The following is a 23226-nucleotide window of genomic DNA, read 5'->3' on the forward strand; positions in this document are numbered from 1 at the left end:
CTGTGGGGAAAAAAACCTGTTTGTGTGGGTCTGGAGTAAGAGCATAGTATGTAATGCATTTGTCTTCCAAGTAGAACAATATTTGCTAGCTTAAAGCTACTTTTTAATACAAGTAATCACAATTTTTTTTACAAGTAATTTTGTATGTGAAAATCCAAGAAGCTCTAGTTTGGGATAATTTTATTTTATATAAATTCTCAGTCTTACAATATGAATATTGGCTCGTATTTTATATAAAATATTACTGACATAAATTCACCTCTCTCATTAGTGATTAAAATATACCAGAGACTAAGTTTCATTAAATTATTGAAAGCCTTTTGTGACAGGCCAAAGATTCTGGCCCCACGTAGAAGTCAAATCAATACTCACAGACTCTTCTGCGTAAAACTTAAGCAACTGAAATAACTCATGTAATCTGCTACCTTCTATAAGTGGAATCTAGAAAAATTAAAAAACATATTAAGAAATGTATTGCATTGATAAAAACTATGTCATCAACTCTTATTTCAAAACCAGTAGTTCTATAGGGGCTACTCAGCAATGATAATTAGAGTCCTGAACATGTCTCTCATTAAAGTGCTTAAAGCAAATAAAAAATGCTTTACAGTGATTTATAAAATGTGAAAGGCAGAGTCTTTTAGACTGTCTTGTCTTCTTCTGAAAGAAGGAAACAAACTTCACTGTTGCATTGTTGTAGTCCTTTGGTATTATTTCCTAGGGTTAAAAAAAATAGGCATGGGCATAAATCTTTTGATGTGGTACTCTCTATGATATCCTTAAACAAGTTCTTCAATAGTTTACTTCACATCTCAATCATCAGCATCCATCATGATCAGTGTCAGTCTTGGTTGGTTGACTGAAAATTTCAGAGCAAAATAAGTAACTTTCATGATCATTTTTTCCAATCCCTGAGAATTATAATCATTGCAGAAATATTTTATCCTTTCATCATACTTCTTTGGGAAGTAGTAGTGTTCGTTCATCGTTAACAACAGGGCAAGGAGCGGTGTCATAGAGGGTTGATCCTTGTAAATTGGCTTCTACCCTTAAGGAAATTTTCTGTAACAGAAAAAGAAATCATATATAAAAGTTAGTTCCTAAAAGACAGATCAGATATATATATATATTTATATATATATATGTATATATATATTTATATATATATGTATATATATATATGTTCAGATAGACATATATTCTGTGAGGTATCATCTGCAATTAGCAATGTAAATCAATACTAATAACAACTAAGAGTGAAATAGTTATTGTACCATCAAAGGGACCATAGGTAACTTCAATAGAGTGGGGAAAATTAAATCTTTCTGCTCATAAAATTATTATTTTTCCTTTGGTTTCTCCAGTAAAATTAATGTTGAATTTGTAGAGAGGATAATTGAAATTTATGTTAAGAAGAGTTCCTACCAATTTTACCACTCTATTTTCAAAACTGAACCTTGCCACACATTTAAAAAGAAAAGAAACCCAGAGTTGGTGGTAAGTGAGGTAATATGAACCCTTACCCACTGTGGTGGGAATGTTATCTGGATCAGTAGATTTGTAGAAAACAGTGTGGAAACTTCTCAAAAAATTAAAAACTGATTGTCCATATGAACCTCAATTTCTATACTTGTTTCTCCCTGAGGAGAAACAGTATTTTGAAAAGATATTGCATTTTTATTTCATAGCAATGTTGTTCATAGTCGTTAAGATATGGAAACAACCCAAGTATACAGAAATGAATGAATAAACAAATTGTGGTATATGCACACAACAAAATACTGTTAGTTATAAGAAAAGGTTAAATTATGCAATATGACACTACATGAATGAATGTATCATGCTGAGTGAGGTAGCCAGAGGGAGAGGGGCATATATAAAATGATTCTCTTGTATGTGGGATATAAAGAGACATAGTAAGGGAATAACAAATGATCACTGGTAATAGACCTAAAAGTTAGCTTACAAGACTGATTATCGTGTGCTAAGGAGGTAGCAATGAGGGTATAAGAGAGGCAAAACAGTGGTAGAGAAATACTGACACTGGTGGAGGTGTAATGCTGGAATGCCATAAGCCTGAATTTCTGTTACTAACAGTACTATAAATCAGGGTGCTTCAGTAAAAATTGGAAATGGAGAGAAAGTGTGAAAAAAAATGGATTAAAAAAAAAAAAACTGAACCTGGCTAGCAACATGTTACCTCTCCAACTCATCTGAGTTCCTCTTCCAGCATCACTTCTTATAGTGCCGAATTTCATACTAATTAAAAAAAATTTTTTTTGCCTACAGAAAGTTCTCCTACTCCATCTAGAGAAAACATGACTGCCCAGGTCTAATTCTGTATTTTCTTACCTGAAAATCACGAATATAAGTCAGGAAAAAACCAAAGAAGGAAAATGCCATAGACCACTCAGCTGCAGTTGTGATCAGATGAATCACATAGCCCTTAAGAGAAAAGAAGAGTTCTGTACATCTGTTTCAAATTATCTAGAATTACTCTCAAATAAAATAAAGACATAAATATAATTTGGATTCTGATATTAACCACTAATTTGTGGAGCATTATTTTGAGAATGAAAAGTTAGGCATTTGGAAAGTCCTCCTAAATAATGTAGCTTCATTCAGAGTCTAGGTTCCTAAATACAAACAGATGTAACCCCATAAGGAGTGGAAAACTGAATGTAGGCACCATTTAAAAATACATTTTCCTGAGCAGGAGAGATAGCTTGGAGGTAAGGCGTTTGCCTTTCATGCAGAAGGATGGTGGTTCAAATCCCAGCATCCCATATGGTCCCACGTGTCTGCCAGGGGCGATTTCTGAGCATAGAGCGAGGAGTAACCTGAGTGCTGCTGGGTGTGGCCCCAAAACCGAAAACAAACAAACAAACAAAAAACAACCCACATATTCTGGGGCTGGAGCAGTGGTGCAAGCGGTTGGGAATTTGCCTAGCACCCTTTGACCTAGGAAGAACTGCAGTTCGATCCCCCGGCGTCCTACCACCACCATTACCATGACTACACACACAAGCACAAAACAAATGTCTCCCAGTGCTTTATAAAAACCTTTATTTAAAAAAAATGTAGACACATTTTACTACCTACTCAGTTAATATTCCTTTTCCCCCACCTCTGCATCCCAAGATGTGGTCTCCAATCATATCTTTTAAATCACATCTTTTAAATTTGTAAAACAGTATTCTAATAATAGATTCCAGTTGGAAATATGCTGTACTATATTCATATTTAGAGAAGTCAATTTTTGAGAAAACTCTGCCATTGCAATTTTATCCTAAAACTATCCAAAAATTAGAGATGACACAATATGACGAGTCCATCTTTATTATACAACTAAGTTTTATAAACTTTAAATTCTTACCTTATCCTCAGTGTTCCAATGGAGTTTCTGAACTACATCATTACCAAAACGGCCACTGTACAAAAGTGCTGAACAAATCATCACTGTAAAAGAAGTCAAGGAAGACTCTCAAAAAAGACCTGTAAGTTTAAATTAAACTCAAAACAAAATTCATTTTAGAGGACCAAAGGAACTGCTTATATATTTGTTTCCAAGGTCCAAATAATTTTCTATTCACTATACCAGAGAATTTAGTCGGATGTATAGTGGAACAGCTCCAAATATATGTTATTTCTTGAAGACATTTTCCTCAAAGTAGTCAAAAGAAATCTGAGTCTGACTAAAATAAAATAATTTCATATGCTGGGGCAGGAGCAATAGCACAGTGATATGGTATTTGCCTTGCATGTCGCCAACCCAGGACTGATGCAGGTTTGATTTCCGGCATCCCATGTGGTCCCCTGAGCCTGCCAGGAGTGATTTCTGAGCACAAAGCCAGGAATAACCCCTGAACGCCACGGGTGTCACCCAAAAACCAAAATAATAATAATAATAATTATTATTATTTCATATACAACTACAAAAAATACAAAGTAATTTTTATTGTTTTATTTACTTGGTTGCTTCTTTTGTTTAAAGCATTGTTCACTGCAAAGTGATATTTCAGTCAGTGTGTACCAGACAAGTGCTCTCACTCCTGTACTACCTCTCTAGTTCCTTTCTTTTTTTGGTTTTTGGGTCACACCTGGGGGTGCTCAGGGGTTACTCCTGATTCTTCACTCAGAAATCGTTCCTGGATCAGGGGACCATATGGGATACTGGGATTCGAACCACCATCTGTCATGGGTTGGCTGTGTGCAAGGCAAATGCCCTACTGCTGTACTATCTCTTTGGCCCCCTCAAGATCCATTTTTAAATACCACAAATCCATAAATACCACATAAATCCATGTTAGCATTGCCTAGCTATAACAAGCGTGGTATTTTGACTTTTATTTGTAATTTAATGGCAGCCAAATCTTTGAAATTTTCCCAAAGGATTACTATAAATCCTTTTGTATAGTCAATCCTTCTTTGCTCATAAGTTTCTTGTGATGCAGAAATGAGAATGATCAGAATAAAAATAAACATTCGGTTCTTTGTTTTGTTTTGTTTATTTTTTGTTTTTGCTTTTTTTTGGCCACACCAGATGGTGCTCAGAGGTTATGGCTATGTTATCACTCTGGCCTCAAACATTTAGTTCTTAACACAGTTACTAAGGGTCTTTGTAAAATTCCACTTTTATGTTTCAAGTTCTTTAATCTGCATGATTACTTCAAAAATCAAAATATGGCAACAAAACATATTTTCACTTAAATTTTGTTATTCCAAAGGGGTGGGAGAAATAGTACAGAGTATAGCACTCACTTGCCCTGAAGGCCCTTTGAGCCCTTCCTGAGTACAGATCTTTGGGTACAGAGTCAGGAGTAAGCCCTAAACACTGCTAGGTATGGACTCCAAAACAAAAATAAACAAACAAACAAAAAAACCCGACAAAATAAGTAAACTTTGTTTCTTAATTTCCTTACAAGTAAAATTACAGGTGCTCGCTTTGGCAGCACATATACTAAAATTGGAATGATACAGAAAAGATGGCCCCAGCACAAGGATGACATTCAAATTCATGAAGCGTTCATATTTAAAAAACATAAAAAAAAAACAAGTATAACCACACATTAGATCAAAGGATACTGCTAAAGGCACTTACTCCACACCAGATAACTATCAGAAGTCTTATCCAGAAAACTTGTTTGCCATGAATTTTGGGCTGCATTCGATAGGAGACAATGGTCTGAACAAACATATATATTGAGCCCATACCAAAGGTGAGTGTGGCTCCAAATATGTGTACAACAAAAATAGCTGTTTTCTGAAGTAGAAAGAAGAAACAAATAAGTGACAGTCAAATAACATTGCCAGCAATATACCAGAGAACTTAGTAAGATGTATAGTTGAGTGGAACAGCTCCAAAGATAAGATATGTTATTCTTTTTTTTTTTTTTTTCTGGACTACACCCGTTTGATGCTCAGGGGTTACTCCTGGCTAAGCACTCAGAAATTGCCCCTGGCTTGGGGGGACCATATGGGACGCTGGCCTCTTTTTCTTAATTTTTTTTTCAGATATGTTATTTTTGGAGGCATTTTTTTCCCTCAAAGTAATCACCAAAAATCTGAGTCTGACTAAAACCAAATCATTTCATATGCAACTACAAGGTGGGTACAGAAGATATAAAAGTAAACTTTATTGTTTTATTAACTTGGCTGCCTCTTTTGTTTAAAGCATTGTTCACTGAAAAGTGATATTTCAGTCAGTTGTGTTCCAAGCAAGTGTTCTCACTCCTGTACTACCTCTTCAGTTCCATTTTTTTAATACCATTTTAAATTCATGTTAGCGGTACGGAACGGTGGTGCAAGCAGTTGCCCACGCTAGCCTAGGATGAACCGTGGTTTGATATCCTCCCCCCCACCCCAGCATCCCATATGGTCCCCCAAGCCAGGAGCTATTTCTGAGTATAGCCAGGAGTAACCCCTGAGCAACACTGGGTGTGGCCCCCAAACAAAACAAAAAAACATAAATTAAGGTTAGCACACCCTAGCTATAAAAGTGTGGTGTTTTGACTTTGATCTGTAATTTAATTGTAATGCTTACAATTTAATTAGTAATTTATTATTAAATAGTAAGTTAAATTAAGTCATTAAATATATACAAAAAGTTACAGTTAACTACTTATAAAAATACCCTATAACAAAAGACAATCAAGAGACACAAAAGAGGGTAAACTGTTCAGAGGCAAATGTTTGATATAGCCCTTATATAATATTCCATTGGGGCAAGAGTGATAGCACAGTGGTATAGCATTTGCCTTGCACATGGATGACCCAGGACAGACCTGGGTTCTATGCCTGGCATCCCATATAATTACCTGAGCCAGGAGTGACCCCTAAGCACTGCTGGATGTGTCCCCAAAACCAAAACAAACCAAAACCAAACAACAAAAATATTGCATGGTCTTTGGGCCAGAATGATAGCATAGTGGGTAGAGTGTTTGTTTGCTTTGTTTGCAGCTGACCTGGGTTCGATCTCTGGCATTCCATATGGTATTCCAAGCCTTCCAGGAGTTATTCCTGAGCACAGAGCCAGGAGTAACTCCTGCGTGCCAAAGATTGAGGACCAAAGACCAAATGAAAACAAAACAAAACATATTGCATAATCTGTAATAGTCACCTAAATGCAGTTGAGGAAACCAGAAGCTTCTTTTCTGCTTTTATTCTTATCCTTTTCCTTCTAAAGATTCATGAAATATGACAACAAAGACATAAATTATAGAGCTGTCCTCCTATAAACAAATAACCACCAGTATTGAGTAGAGAAACACTAACAAATTCCTCCTTCTGAAGCCCCCAAAGGCAGCAACCTAACCACTACCTCAATTCAGACTTCTGGCCTCCTTAACTTTAAGAGAAAAACTTTTTCTTCTTTTCATCATCGCAGCTTGTAGTAGTTTGCAAGGCAGCAGTAGGAAAGAAGCAGATGTCTACCTACTCATCCCTTCCAAGTTTTCTTAAGGACAAATTAGCTAAAAAGGGAAAAACACCTCTCAATAGAAAATAAAGATGTTTATCATGGGCTTGTTTTACTGAATATTATCATGCGTAATTTCTCTCAAAGAAATTAATACATATTTTTTGATTTGATCAACACATGGGTACCCAGGTCTCACTCCTAGCCTTGTACACAAAGATCCCTCCTGGTGGTGTTCTGAGGACCATATGGACTGAGGAGGAATGAACTGTTGGTCATGTTCATGGCAAATGCCCTTCCTGTTGTACTATTACTCTAGTCCTAAAAATTAATATTTAATTTTTTTTCAAATAAAGTAATTACTAGGTATCTCTTTACTAATTAATTTTGGTTTGGGGGCCCTATCCAATGGGATTAAGGGGCTACTTCTAGCTCTGTGCTCAGGGATCAAACCTGTCCTGTTGTGCACAGCCTTTTGAGCCATCTTTTTTGACCCACCCTATATCTTTTTAAATACAATAATAATAGCAATAAGATTTATTTTTGTCTTGCTTGATCACTTTTTAATCTCTCATTAAGTTAAGTATTTAATGCTAAGTACTAAGTTATATATTGGTTATATCATCATAGTCAACAGAGAAAGACATCAAAGTTTTAATAAATGTGAAAAATGTACATATAAAAAGCAGATTATAATAAGCGGTACAAAGAATTAGTTTTACAGAGGCTTGGATAATACAAAAAGTTGAAATATATCAAAAATTACTTATAGCAAATTATTTCCCTAAGAAAGTATATACAAGAAGCCTAATTTTATTTCGGTTTGGGATTGTGGAAACTTGTCCTGCTTAAAGAACATAGAAATACGCCAGCACATGTACAACAGAAGCATTATAAATGTTAATTATGCAAAATGTGGTTAGAGAGGTAGGTCAGAGCCAAATCATACGAGATCTTTGAGTTAATTAAGCATCGAGGCAGCTTTCCAAATTACTTTTCTCTCTCTCTCTCTCTCTTTTTTTTTTTTTTTGGTTTTTGGGTCACACCTGGCAGTGCTCAGGGGTTACTCCTGGCTGTCTGCTCAGAAATAGCTCCTGGCAGGCATGGGGGACCATATGGGACACCGGGATTCGAACCAACCTCCTTTGGTTCTGGATTGGCTGCTTGCAAGGCAAACACTGCTGTGCTATCTCTCCGGGCCCTACTTTTTCTCTTTTAATTGTATCATTTTACACATAATTTTGGATCTACTTAGCTTTAAGCAAGGATATAGGGAAACTTAGTCTTAGTAAGAAATATATACATTTTAAAGGATTATTTTGGTTACAGTATGAAAGGAATACAAGAAAAAATTCAGAATAGCCATTAAAGTGGTTTGGACAGTGGTCCATATATAAAGTGAGAAAAGCTATATAGACTGAGAGGGAAATGTAGGGAAAAAAGTAAAGCAAATGACAAAATCAAGTGGTTTTAAGAAATATCTTAGGTAAGGGCTGAAGCAATAGCACAGCAGTGGGGCATTTGCTTTGCATGAGGCTGACCCAGGACGGACCTTGGTTCAATCCCCTGGCATCCCGTATGGTCCCCCAAGTCAGGAGCGATTTCTGAGCACATAGCCAAGAGTAATCCCCGAGCGTCAATGGGTGTGGCTCAAAAACAAACAAACAAACAAACAAACAAAAAACCAAACCAAAAAAAAAAAAGAAAGGGAAAAAAGAAATATCTTTGGTAAAGCCAACCTACTTTAGATTATGGTACTTGAGGGATATTTTAGGAGATAACTCAGGAGCCTAGCATATGTGATTTCCCACACTAAATGACCTTTGAACTACTGCCAAGTGCAGTCTTTGTGACCCCTGAGCTCTAGCAGCAGTGGTTCTGGTGGTTCCCAAGCAATACTAGTCCTAAGAAGCACTATATCATCAGCCTGAACCCAAATTGTTAAAGGTCACATCAATGTGAATGTAGAGCTGGAGTAATAGCACAGTGTATATTTGCATTGCGCGTGGCTAACCTGGGACAGACCCGGGTTCGGTTCCAGCATCCTATATGTTACCCAAGCCTTCCAGGAGCTATTTCTGAGAGCAGAGCCAGGAGTGGCCCCTTAGTGTCACTGGGTGTGGCCCAAAATAAAACAAACAAAGTAACCTGAGTATGGCCCTTAGGTCCCACTCAGTACTACTGAGGATGGCTTCTATAAAAAAGAGAAAAAAAACTATGTGTGTATGTGTGTGTGTGTACATTTTATATATAAATATAATAAATAAAAAAAATAGAGAGAGAGTGAGCGCACTTGGCCAGGAATGGAGTAAGATGGTAGAGCACAAGCTTCATATGTGTGAGGCCCAAGGTTCAATCCATGGAACCCCAAATATAAATGTACTAACATCTCTTCCAAGTTCCACACTCCAAGTGTAAAGCTTTTATAGACCTAGTATCCATATGTTTTACCTATACACTTCAACTTGTTTTACTCTGAGAGCAATATAAAAGGGAAGAAAAGGCAATGATACACGCCACTTTATGACTTTTTACTCAGGGATCTCTCCTGGAAGGCCTTATATGGTCAAGAGATCAGATATGGTGATCAAACACAGGTAGGATACATGCAAGGCAAGTATCCTACCAACTTTTCTATCTTTCCAGCCCCACACTTGCTAATTTAAATAAGAGGAATAAGTTTATATTAGAAAGGAAGGAGAAGGATCTGGAGAGGTATACAGTGGTTAGGCTGTTTGCTTTTCAGACAATCAATACCAGGTTAATTCCTGGGACCTCATATGGTCCCCTAAGTGAACACTGCCTGGTATGGTCCCAAAACAAAAATAAAAACAAAGCAAACAAAAAAGAAAAACAAAACAAAAAAACCCACCTGGGTAATACTATAAACATCAAAAACATCAAAAATGAAAGATGTAGAAACATTCAACAAGTCACAGTTGTAAGATAAGAAATGTAATCAAGTGAGAAAAAGTAATTTGATTGAAAACTACAATATCACAGAGAATCTGGTTGGGAAGGAAGATGAATTAGAATTAAGTTGGGAAACATAGGTATGTAAACATAAAACATCTAATAGGATGAATGAGAAAATACAAATCTTTGAGAATTTTTGTGTTGTTAGGCACTATTAGAATGTGCTGTGCTTTGTAAGCAAATATTTTACTAAAAAGAAATAATACATGGAGTGCTGGGGCAATGGCTCAAAAGGCTAGGTTATATGCTTGGGAGGTTCAATTCTGAAATGTACATGATCCTAGGCTAGTGATAGTACAGCAGGTAAAGTGCTTGCCTAGTATGCAGCCAACCAGGGTTTGATCTCTGGCATCTCATATGTTCCCATAAGCACTGCCAAGAATGATTTCAGGATGTAGAGACAGGAGCAACTTGTCAGCATCACTGGGGGTGGCCCCCCAAAACAAAACAAAAAAACCCCCAAAAATCCTATAGGATACCCTTAGAACTATTAGTGTGGTCCTAAACCAAGAAATGGTATATGGACATCACTTTGGAATTCATTTGTGTCACATGGTGATCAAATGTGTTAGTAAATTGATCAAGCAACAATTAAAGCAGAGAATCACCATCTAGATACTAAAATTCCAAAAAATATATTCTTGCTACTAAGCTTTAGAAATGATTAGGGAAGGCAGGACCCTGTTTGTGTCAAACACTAATACTTAGTGGTCCACCAAATTTTTGCTACCTCTTAGAAGATATCATAGCTTCCAGAGAACTTGATAATAAGCAAATGTCCCAAGCTTTAGATTTAGCCCATGTATAAAATGTGCATGGAATAATGTAATTCAATGCCAGATCAAGGTTCCTAAGGCGTGGGTATGAATCTTATTTTGATGTTTCAGTCAATGAGATCCAGAAAACAAAGAGTGGCAGAGTCCTCAAACAGATAGACTGGGCATGGCCCCAAAACAATAACAAATGTTAGTTTGGGGGCTAGAGAGATAGTCTAGCAAGGAGGGCATTTGCCTTGCAGGCAGCTGACTCAAGTTCTCTCTCTAGCACCACATATCATCCCCAGCCCACAGAATTGATCCCTGAATATGTGTATGTGTGTGTGTATGTGTGTGTGTGTGTGTGTGTTTGTGCATGTGACAGAGAATGAGAGAAATGAAAAAAAAATTGCCTATATTATTAGTGTATGATGAACATAAGTCTAAATGATTATAAGAAGTTCTCATGGATTATCAAATATCCAAACGAAAGCTTTGACTGATTACTCAAAAAGTATAAAATGCCTGGGAATGCCTAGGATACAGCTGTTTTCATAAAAAATTCATCTAAGGGCTGGAGCAATTGCACAGTGGGTAGGGAGTGATCACATAGTAGGTAGGGCATTTGACTAGTAAAAAAGGAAACCCAGATTTGATCCATGGCATGCCAGGAGTAATTTCTGGGCATAAAGTCAGGAGTAACCTCTGAGTGCTTCTGGGTGTAGCCCATAAACCAAAAACAACAACAACAACAATAAAACTTCATTTAAAAATGTCAATAAAAAGGAATGTGGAGGGCCAGAAAGATAGCACAGTGTTAGGGTGTTTGTCTTGCATGCAGCAGATCCAGGTCAGACAGTGGTGTGAATCTTAGCATCCCATGCAGGGGTCTCAAACTCGTGGCCCGTGGGCCGTTTGCAGTCCTCCGTACAACATTTTGTGGCCTGCCCTAGAGGAATCTTTTTTTGTTTTGTTTTGTTTTATTGTTTGGGTCACACCCCCCCAATGTTCAAGGCTTACTACTGACTTTGCACTCAAGGATCACCCCGACTTTGCCTCCTGCAGCCCCCAGGTAAATTGGGTTTGAGATCCCTGCAGGGTCTCCCAAGCCTGCCTGTGGCAATTTCTAAGCACAGAGCCAGAGTAACCCGAGTGCCACCGGGTATGACCCAAACAAAATGAAACAAAACAAAAGAAAGGAATTTAGAGAACTTAAAAATTTGATAAAGGTCACTGCTACAAAACCACAGGTCTTCCTTGTATATCTGTATATAAGATGATGGGCAGCTAGTAAGCAATCAATCAATGACAACATCAAAACAAGAATAGAAAAACAGAGCCAGAGCGGTGGTGCAGGTGGTACTGCATTTGCCTTGCACGCACTAACCTAGGATGGACCTCAATTCAATCCCCTGGCATCCCATATGGTCCCCCAAGCCGGGGCGACTTCTGAGCACATACCCAGGAGTAACACGAGCATCACCAGGTGTGGATCAAAAACCAAAAAAAAAAAAAAAAAAAAAAAGAATAAAAAGAATACAAAATCATCTATATATAGGTGTAACTTGTGAGGTATATTTTTATGTCAATTCTGGCCTGAAAGCCATTTCATTTAAGAATCTAGTAACTGATTCCTAAAATGTTAGAAAATAAGTTATGTTTGTTGAACAAATTGAGAGTGAATTACATTAGGGCAGGGAAGATATAGCTGGAGGAGGGCACATGCAACCTAGGTGTAGACTCATGGTTGATATCTGGCACCAAACGCCTGTACCCATTCCCCGAATTGCCAAATTTAGCCCTGAAGGCCCCAGGGTACCATCACAGGGTCTCTGTGGTTTCCAGCACAACAGGACAGCACCTTATCCCTGGCCAGTCTGGCTAAGAATTGCTGGGAGTGGACCTCAGTGTGAGCATCACTTGGAAGGCCACACATACACAAATTCACATATATATATATATATATATATATATATATATATATATATATATATATATATATATATATGGAAAATATGTCTTTCACTAAAGAAAAAAAATATGAGGTACTTTATTTGTGAATGCTGCCATTCCTAAGAGGGTGAAATATATTTTAAAAGTAATAGATTCTGGGGCCGGTGAGGTGGCACTAGAGATAAGGTGTCTGCCTTGCAAGCGCTAACAAAGGAAGGACTGTGGTTGGATCCCCCGGCGTCCCATATGGTCCCCCCAAGTCAGGGGCAATTTCTGAGTGCTTAGCCAGGAGTAACCCCTGAGCATCAAACGGGTGTGGCCCAAAAACAAAACAAAAAAAAGTAATAGATTCAATTTTGTTAAAATAAAGAAACAACAACAGGATGCTACTTAACATTTCAGTTTTCTTTTCATCAGGTATGCCTATATACCTTATGAAATACCCATACTGTACTGAAATACAAACCTGAAAGTTTGCCACAGTGGTGAGTCCTAAACAACTGATTAATCCAATTATAAGTCCAGCCTTGTTTAATCTGATGATACGATTCTCTTCAGGATTCAGAGCATGTACTTGTTTATAACGAACATAAATGGTAGCAATGCCTGGGAAGATATAACGCCAAGTCAGACAACTTTTAAACAGCCAAGGAATGAAATTGCCAACAAGAGTTTACAATAGTCACTGATAGAAACAAATCTCCCTCTGAGAAAAAGAAAAAATAAAACAAAATACAGATTTGAAAAAACTTTCTGATACATATAAACAGATATAAATGTAAGGAATAAGTTTGATGCTTTCTGACCATGTCTAATGATGGTATTATAAAAAAATACATTAGTTCCAGTGTTTAAAGTCATTACTTACATATGAATAAAATAAGCATAAACTTTTTTAATACTGTAGTGTTCATTTTAAATTTAAAATTTAAATTACACTAAGTGGTTCAAACAAAAATAGTAATCAGACAGAAAAATGCTACATCACTCTTATTGGTCAAGAGAATCAAACTAAATTTTCCATTTGAAAATATTATCAAAAAATTCAAAAGTTTTATTATTATCATTATTATTCAAAAAATTCAAAATTTTAAAGAGATATGTTTTATTGTAATTAAGTTATTAAAATTTTTGGTTAATAAGAACAAATTCTATAAACAGAATCATTTTCCTGACTCCAATTTTAGTTTTGTTTTGTTGTATTTTTGGGTAATACTCAGCAGTGCATAGGTCTTACTTTTGGCTCTGAACTCAGGGATCACTCTTGCTGGTGCTGAGACCATTAGGGATGCTAGGGATAGAACCCAGGTTGGCCATGTGCAAGGCAAGTACCTTAGCCACTGGACTGTCATTTTCACCCACTTCATTTTTTATGCAAATATTTAAAACAACTGATAAAATATCTGAATAAAGCATTAGTAAAAATATGCTTCCAAAAATAAATAAGAGACCTGCAAAATACTGCTTACATCCATTCTTTTGGAATTAAGAATAATCCTAAAAATCAAAACCTGGTTTCATTGTGCCTCTCAAACTTCTAAATTTATTTATTTTAAACAAATTTGGTTGGTGTTACTTCTCAGTCATTGTGTCTATAATTTTTGTCCACTACAGGTTAAAGAATTTACTTCTTCCTGTAAGTAATATTTGGTTATACCTATAAAAGATTTTTCCATAATTTCACATTCCTAGAAACCATTTTCCTTGCAATGAGTATGTGTGATTATTGTTATCTATATTCTCTATATATATAAAAATTACTATTAAAAGAAAAGACCAAAGCAATAGTACAGCAAGTAGGGTATTTGCCTTACATGTGGCCAACCCAAGTTTAATTCCTGGCATCTCATATGGTCCCTCAAGCACATCAGGAATAATTTCTGAGCAGAGAGCTAGGAAGAATAACCCTTGAGCATCACCAGGTGTGGCCCCAAAACTAAAAACAAACAAACAAACAGATTAGCTAATTTTTTTAAACAAAACAAAAAATGATTTGCTAACTTGAGCATTTTAATGTGGATACCATGTTGACTCACCACTGCTACTGCTGGAAACCATCCCATCTAGAAAAGCTCACTGAAGGTATATAACAGAGGTGAGCTGACTTGCCCATGAAGGGTGGAGTCTGAGGAGCCTACCACTTTGCAGCCATAAACATTTCCAAGTCAATGAACCCTAGGACAACACACTACAAGCGTGACAATTTGGAAACAAAACAGAGCTCCACAGTGCATAGAGAATGAAGATGGCAGTTCTAATAATCCAAATAGTGCAGACCAGCTATTTAGCCTCTCAGATAGTTTAGAGAAGCAATATGGAAGATCCTCATAAAACTCAAAGAAAGCATGGATCAAACTGGACAAACCACAAATAAGAATCAAGAGGATGTGAAAACAGAAATAAGAAAATCAAAAATAAAATAACAGTACATAAAAACTTGGTAGGCGAAATGAAAACTTCATTGGAAAGCCTCTCCAACAGAAGAACAGTGGCTGAGGACAGAATCAGTGAGCTGGAAGATGAGATGCATAACAACTCCATACAACAGAAAAGATTGGAAAAGAGCCTTAAAACAAATGATCAGACAATGGAAAATATCTTCAAAGAATGTGAATAGACGAAAATAAAAGTCATTGATAAGTAAACTGAAACAACTTAAGAATCATTGGAGTTCCAGAGACCCAGGAAGAAAATCCGCAGGAAAAATCAACAGTCAAAAACATCATTGCAGAGAAATTCCCAGAGCTAAAAATTGCATGCAACCAAATCTTGTATGCCCAAAGAGCACCAGCTATGAGAGATCTAAAGAAAAGTACTCCAAGACACATCCTAGTAACAGTGAATCTCACAGATAGGGATAGAATACTGAAATCAGCAAGATCATAAAGGGAAATTACGTTCAAAGAAGCATCCTAAAGATTTACAGCAAACCTGTCACAAGAAACCGGTTAGATTACTGGTCCAACTCTAATCAATATTCATACTCCACCTGTAGGTGTGATCTGGTGATGGTATGTATTATTGGATAATTCCCTACTTGGTATTCTTCTACCCTAGGGTGTTGCCTGGTTCTTGTCAATAAAAGCAGGGGTCTGAGGATGACAGGTCCTCACTCTTTGGGCTTCCTCCACAGAGCTGCTTTCCTTGTTAGGAGCAGAAGGTTTGTGCGGTGGGATTCCTTGGTTGAGTGCTGGATTTCCTGAACCCAGTCTTGTACCTTTTCACTGTGTGGATTATTTACTGCAACATTTGCTTCAAGAGCTATGTCTCACCAGATCCTTATTTTGGAGCATAGGGCTCCGATTATAACCCTCAAGGCCCAAAGGCAGTAGTGGAATATAGTGACAATGCAACAAAATAAATGCTTTGCCTAGAATACTTCACCTGAGACTTACATTCAGGTTTAATGGAAGCATACATAGCTTCACGGATAAACAACAACTTAAAAACTTTACAAACTCAAAACAAGCCTTAAAAGAAAAACTGAGGGCCGGCAAGGTGGCGCTAGAGGTAAGGTGTCTGTCTGCCTTGCAAGCGCTAGCCAAGGAAAGATCGTGACCGTGATTCGATCCCCTGGTGTCCCATATGGTCCCCCCAAGCCAGGGGCAATTTCTGAGCACTTAGCCAGGAGTAACCCCTGAGCATCAAACGGGTGTGGCCTGAAAAAACAAAACAAAACAAAACCGAAAAGGTCTACTTTAAGACAGGACAGACCAAGAGATGCCAAAGTCCTACAAAATAATGACACTAATTCCCGTGACAATTAACTCTCACAACGTCAATGGACTAAATGCACCAGTTAAGAGACACAGAGTGGCAAAAAGGATCAAAAAACTGAATCCAACATTCTGCCGCCTACAAAACAAACATTTTTTTTTTTTTTTTGGGCCACACCCGGCAGTGCTCAGGGGTTACTCCTGGCTGTTTGCTCAGAAATAGCTCCTGGCAGGCACGGGGGACCATATGGGACACCGGGATTCGAACCAACCACCTTTGGTCCTGGATCGGCTGCTTGCAAGGCAAACGCCGCTGTGCTATCTCTCCGGGCCCAAAACAAACATCTTAATATTAAGAACAAACACAGACTTAAAATCAAATGCTGAAGGACAATCATCCAAGCAAACAACTCCCTTAAAATAGCTGGAATGGCCATATTTAATATCAAATAACACAAACTTTAGACTCTGAAAACATAAAAGGGACAAAGATGGTCATTTCATACTAACCAAAGGAAATGTAAAACAGAAAAAAAAATCACACTCCTAAACATAAATGCACCCAATGAGGGACCAGCAAAATATTTAATTGTTGACAAAACTGAAAAAAGACATCAATAGCAACACAATAATAGTGGGAAACCTCAACACCACACTGTAACCCCTTGATTGGTCAACCAGGCTGAAAACTAACAAAAATATACTAGCTCTAAAAGGAGAAATGGAAAAAAGTGGCCTAGTAGATAAATATAGGGCTCTCCACCCCCAGAAAACGAGATACATATTCTTCTCCAGTGCACCTGGGTCATTCACCAGGATAGACCACATGCTGGCCCATAAAACATACCTTCACAAAATCAAGAGGATACAAATTGTACAAACTACCCTCTCAGATCATAATGCATTGAAATTAGAAGTGAACTACAAACAGACACAGAACTTTAACATCTGGAAATTGAACAGCTTACTGATGAACAATCAGTGGGTCAGAGATAAAATCAAAGAGGAAATCAAAGGGTTACTGAAAAGAAATGCAAATGAGGACAGAAATATCAAAATTTGTGAGACACAGCAAAGGTGGTACTAAGGAAAATTTATAGCTTTGCAAGCACAAATTAGGAAGGAATTTATAGCTTTGCAAGCACAAATTAGGAAGGAATTTATAGCTTTGCAAGCACAAATTAGGAAGGAATAAGGGGCCTACAAAAATAGCTTAATGGCATAGCTTATAAAATTAGAAAATGATCAACAAAATGAACCAAAAATAGGTAGGCAGAAGGAAATAACAAAGCTTAGAGCAGAAATTAATGAACTGGAAATCCAAAAAAACAATCCAAAAGATCAATAAAAGCAAAAGCGTGTCTTTGAAAAAATAAAGATTGATAAACCACTAACAAAATTCACAAAGGAGAGAAACTTAATAAACTGGATTAAAAAACAAAAGAGGAAGATCATTAAAGAAACTACAGAGACTAAAGGGTAATAAGAGACTACTTTGAGAAACTCTATGCCATAAAATATGATAACTAGGAATAAATATATAAATTCTTATCCCATTCTTATAATCTTCAACGGTTGAACAAGGATGATCCAGCATACCTAAACAGACGCATCATATTGAGGAAATTAAAATGGTAATCAAAAGTCTTTCCAAAAATAGAAGACCAGTCACAGATGGATTCATAAATCAAATCTTTCAAACCCTTCAAGAGTACCTACTATGAATTCTTTTCAGGCTCTTCCAGTAAATTGAAGAAACATAAAAACTCCCAAATAGTTTTTATGAAGCTAATATCATCACCATGATACCAAAAACAGAGATGTTTCAAAAAAAGTAAACTACAAACCAATATCCCAGATGAACACAGGTGGATAAAAATCCTAGCAAATAGGATCCAATGCCTCATCCAATGTATGAAAAGTCATACACCATGACCAATTAGGATTTATTCCAGAGATACAAAGATGGTTTGACATACATAAATCAATCAACATTATATACCATATCAACAAAAGGAAAAATAAAAATAAAAAACATATGATCATATCAATACGTGTAGAGAAAGTATTTGATAAGGTCCAACAACCATTCATGATAAATATTCTTAACAAGATAGATATTAAAGAACTTTTCTCAATATCGTCAAGGTCATTTGCCACAAGCCAGTGGCAATATTATTATTATATTATTAATATTATAATCAACATAATTAAAGCCTTTCCTCTAAAATCTGGTATGAGACAAGGCTGGTCCTTTTCACCACTCCTATTTAACATAGTACTGGATGTACTTGTGATAGCATTTTGGCAAGAAAAATTATCAAGGGCATTCAGATAGAAAAGGAAGAAGTCAAGTTCTCACTCTTTGCAGATGGCATGATAACTATATTTAGAAAACACTTAGGACTTTATCAAAAAGTTTCTAGAAACAATAGGTTCATATACAAAGTGGCAGGCTACAAAGTTAACAAAAATCAATAGCCTTTTCTTTTATTAATATCTTTATTTAAACACCTTGATTACAAATATGATTGTAGTTGGGTTTTAGTCATGTAAAACACATCCCGCTTCGACAGTGCAACATTCTCATCACCAATGTATGGTCTTCTTATACACATTTAATGATAGAGAAGAAATGAACCTTAAAAAACACAATTCCATTCATACTGTGCCACAGAAACTCAAATGGCTTGGAGTCAATTTAACTAAAGAGGTGAAGAACCTATACAAGGAAAACTACAAAAAACTTCATCAAGAAATAAAAGAGGATGCAAGAAAATTGAGAAACATCGTCTGTTCATGAATTGGGAGGATTTACATCATTAAAATGGCAACACTCCCCAAAGCATTATACAGATTTAATGCAATTCCTCTAAGGATATAAAAGTTATTACTCAAAGAAGTAAATAAAACACTCCTGAAATTCATTTGGAACAATAAAAACCCATGAATAGTTAGAGCAACCCTTAGGAAAAAGAAGATGGGAAGCATCACTTTCCCCAACTTTAAATTGTATTTCAAAGCAATAGTCATTAAAACAGCATGGTATTGGAATAAAGACAGACCCTCAGATCAATGGAATTAACTCACATATTCAGAGAAAGTCCCCCAAACATACAATCAATTAATCTTTGATAAAGGGGCAATAAACACAAAATGGAGCAAGGAAAGCCTCTTCAACAAGTGGTTTTGAGAAAACTGGTCAGCCACATGCAATAAAAATGGAACTTCCATATGATCCATCAATACCACTCCTTGGGCTATATCCTATGAACATAAAAACGCAACACAAAAATGCCTTCTGCATGCCTATGTTCATTGCAGTTCTATTTACTATAGCCAGAACATGAAAACAACTCAGATGCCTGAAAAAAGATGAGTGGCTAAAGAAATTTTGGTACACAATGGAATGCTATGCAGCTGTCAGGAAAAATGAAGTCATGAAATTTTCCTATACAAGGATGGAACATAGGAACTATTATGCTGAGTGAAATGAGTGAGAGGGAGAAAAACAGACACAGAATAGTCTCACTCATCTGTGGAATTTAAGAAAAATAACAGTGTAGTAATAATACCCAGAGACAAGAGATGATGTTTAGAAGAACCAAGCCATGATATGAAGCTTTCCACAAAGATTGGTGAGTGCAGTTAGAGAAATACTGCACTAACAACTACTGATAATGACATTGTAAGAGAGAAATAGAATGCCTATCTTGAAGACAGGCCGGTGGAGGAGGGGGGAATGAGGGTCATGGTGGTGGGAAGGTTGCACTACTGATGGAGGGTTTACTTTTTATCACTGCAAACCAACTAAAAACATGTTTGTATTCATGTTTAAATATATTTTAAAATTTTCATAAAAATAAAATGACCTACCCTAGCAGGCTATGATCGATCACTCATTTATAGATCACCCCATCTGAATAAAATAGTGGAAATAGAGTCAAGAAAGAATATAGTTGAGGTTAGACATAACCTGGTATACAAAGATTTGATATTCTTGAGCCACTTTTTAAGTCATGTTTTATATGTCTTTATTTGTTCTTTATATACTTTTCCAACTAGAACATTAGATGCTGAGCACTTACTGATATTTGCCATAAAATGGCACTTTAAAGAAATATTTGTCAAATGAATTACAAAACCAAAAAGGATGAAAGAAAAGAAAGAAAAAAAAAGAAAGAATAAAAGAAAATTACTCTCATTACTTACATAAAACTGCAGCTACATTTAACATTGCCCCAAACAAGCATTTTTCTGGAGTTAATGTACCAGTGTCACTAGAAAAAAAAAAAAAGAACTATGAAATTCCCACAGCAAATAAATTTTTGTATTTTACAGATAATAGCAGTTATTTAAAATCCTTTACCTCTTCAGCAAAGCGATAAATGCATCCCAGATATAGTTTTATAAAGAGCACATAAGAATTAGAACTCTCAGTATCATTTCCCTCATATATTATTTACCTTAATAAAAATCAATATAAATAGTTTTTTAAGTTATCATTGGAAAGCAATACACCTGTACTGAATCAGTATTACTCAAGTAGACACATTTATCTCTTACTTGACTATTGCCTAATAATATCACATGTCCCTCACAACTCTGTCTTTTTGCAGCTATAATTCAATTAACACCTAACTTAACTACTTTCTGATTAAAAAATATTAATCAAGCACCTACCACAGCCAAACAACCTTTTAAGAACATGAATACAGTGTCAAGTAAAAAGCCCACCCCCCTGGAGCTTCCATTCAAGATCACTTTGAGTCCCTCCTCACTATAGTCATGACTATCACATTAAGCGGAATGTTAACCCATAAAGAATTCTTCCCAGACTTCTAGTTAAATCATTTATCATACTATAGTTATAGTATAACATATCTCTCTATATATGCCCGTCTTCCAGGGAAACATGGAATGAACAGATCCAGATAATATTACAGCAGGCATCACAGGTAAGTTCTTTTATCTCCCTAAAGAGTTTCTTCATCGGCAAAAAAAAAAAAATCACACCATTGTTTTGCTCCCAGTCTCACTGGATCAATATTGTAAGATGAAATATGTGGTAAAATACATGAAATATACAGGAGAAGACACACAGAAATACCTATTAAATGTGAGTTCCTATCTCTTCCCTTCAGTTAGTATACAAATTAATAAAACATATCTTTTTTTTTTTTTTTTTTGGTCAGGGGTTACTCCTGGCTCTGCACTCAGAAATCAATCCTGGCAGACTTGGGTGACCATATGGGATGTCGGGATTCGAACCACCATCGTTTTGCATCTAAGGCAAATGCCTTACCACTGTGCTATCTCTCCGGCCCAACATATAAATTCTTGATCTCCAAATACTAGAAAGGAAGAGACCAAGGGGATCTCATTTAAGACAACACAATAAGAATTTAAGAAGTGGAAAATTATATTTAATTAAAAAATTAATAAAATTTAGTGAATTTTTAAATAAGCTTAAGAAAAGTGGGGCTGGAGTGGTGGCACAAGCAGTAGGGCATCTGCCTTGCATGTGCTAGCCTAGGACGAACATGGTTTGATCCCCTGGCATCCCATATGGTTTCCCAAGCCAGAAACAATTTCTGCGATTTCTGAGGGCATAGCCAGTAGTAATCCCTGAGCGTCACTGGGTGTGGCCCAAAAACAAAAATAAAAACAAAAACAAAAGAAATAAGCTTAAGAAAAGTATCTTAAATATGAATCATAAAATATTCTGACTTTACACTTCAGATACCAAATATTTTTGTTAATCTTTTCCTTTAGGGAGTAAGGATCATGGTTTTTCAGTTATTTCTTCTACCTTTTAAATTTTCTACAATGTACATGCATTACAAGTTGAGGTATTTGGGGGTGCCAAATATTAGCCCTTGTTTTGCACTACTGTTAATGAAAGGGGTGCTAGGCATGTCCTTTTCCTTTTTATAGAAGATCATTCTCTAACTGCACACTCTGCCTTTTGTGGCAAACTTCCTACCATGGACTAGTACTCATAACCCTCATTTCTATTGTACCAGGATATGAAGCCCACATTGACTTTTATTTTCCTTATATCCCAGATGAATGAGATTATTCTATGTTCATCCTTCTCCCTATGATTCATTTCACTCAGCACAATAATCTCCATGTCCATCCATATACAAGCAAATTTCATAACTTCATTTTTCCTAATGGCTGCAAAGTATTCCATTGTATAGATATTACATAGTTTCTTTAGTCACTCATCTGTTGTCAGGCACCTGGGTTGCTTCTAGATTCTGGCTATTATAAATAGTGCTGTGATGAACACAGGAATGCAGAGAGCATTTTTGTATTGTGTTTTTGTGTCCCTAGGGTATATTCCAAGGAGTGATACTGCTGGATCATCAGGAAGCTTAATTTTCAGTTTTTAAAGGAATATCCATATTGTTTTCCACAAGGCTGATTTAGACCACATTCCCAAAAACAATGAATGAAAGTTCCTTTCTCCTCACATTCACACCAGAACTGGCTGTTCTTGTCCTTTGTGATGAATGCCATCCTTGGTGGTGTAAGATGATACCTTATTGGTATTTCAATTTGCAACTCCCTGATGATTAGTGACGTGGAACTTTTTTTCATACCCTTTTAGCCATCTGTATTTCTTTTTGAGAAAATGTTCATTTCTTCTCCCCATTTCTTGATGGGGTTGGATTTATTTTTGTTAACTCCTATCAGTACCTTATAGATCTTAAATATTAGCCTTTTATCAGTTGAGTTTTAGATGAATAGTTTCTCCCATTCCATGGGTAGGCTTTGCATCCTAGGTACTGTTTCCTTTGAAGTGTAGAAGTTTTTCAATTTAATGTAATCAAGGGGAAAATCCATAATCCCAATAGTTGTATTACAAATTATGTTCTTGTTCCACAACATTCCATATAAA

At 36.3% G+C, this 23226-nt stretch overlaps 1 protein-coding gene and 1 pseudogene across 1 annotated transcript in view; one reads left to right on the forward strand and one right to left on the reverse strand.

Annotated features, from left to right (window-relative positions):
- Nucleotides 1-268: 268 nt before the first annotated feature.
- DRAM2 (DNA damage regulated autophagy modulator 2) overlaps nucleotides 269-23226 on the reverse strand; it is a 43311-nt gene continuing 20353 nt past the window's right edge. Inside the window, exons 4-9 of the mRNA XM_049765793.1 lie at nucleotides 20529-20596; nucleotides 13067-13206; nucleotides 5086-5263; nucleotides 3377-3459; nucleotides 2353-2445; nucleotides 269-1062 (exon numbers count right to left, since the gene is read on the reverse strand). Coding sequence (XP_049621750.1) covers nucleotides 952-1062; nucleotides 2353-2445; nucleotides 3377-3459; nucleotides 5086-5263; nucleotides 13067-13206; nucleotides 20529-20596 — 673 coding nt within the window. The 3' untranslated portion in view covers nucleotides 269-951. The remainder of the gene's footprint in view (nucleotides 1063-2352; nucleotides 2446-3376; nucleotides 3460-5085; nucleotides 5264-13066; nucleotides 13207-20528; nucleotides 20597-23226) is intronic.
- Nucleotides 4937-5037, forward strand: LOC125997729 (uncharacterized; annotated as a pseudogene).

The sequence above is a fragment of the Suncus etruscus genome, chromosome 19, assembly GCF_024139225.1.
Source record: "Suncus etruscus isolate mSunEtr1 chromosome 19, mSunEtr1.pri.cur, whole genome shotgun sequence".
Taxonomy (NCBI): domain Eukaryota; kingdom Metazoa; phylum Chordata; class Mammalia; order Eulipotyphla; family Soricidae; genus Suncus; species Suncus etruscus.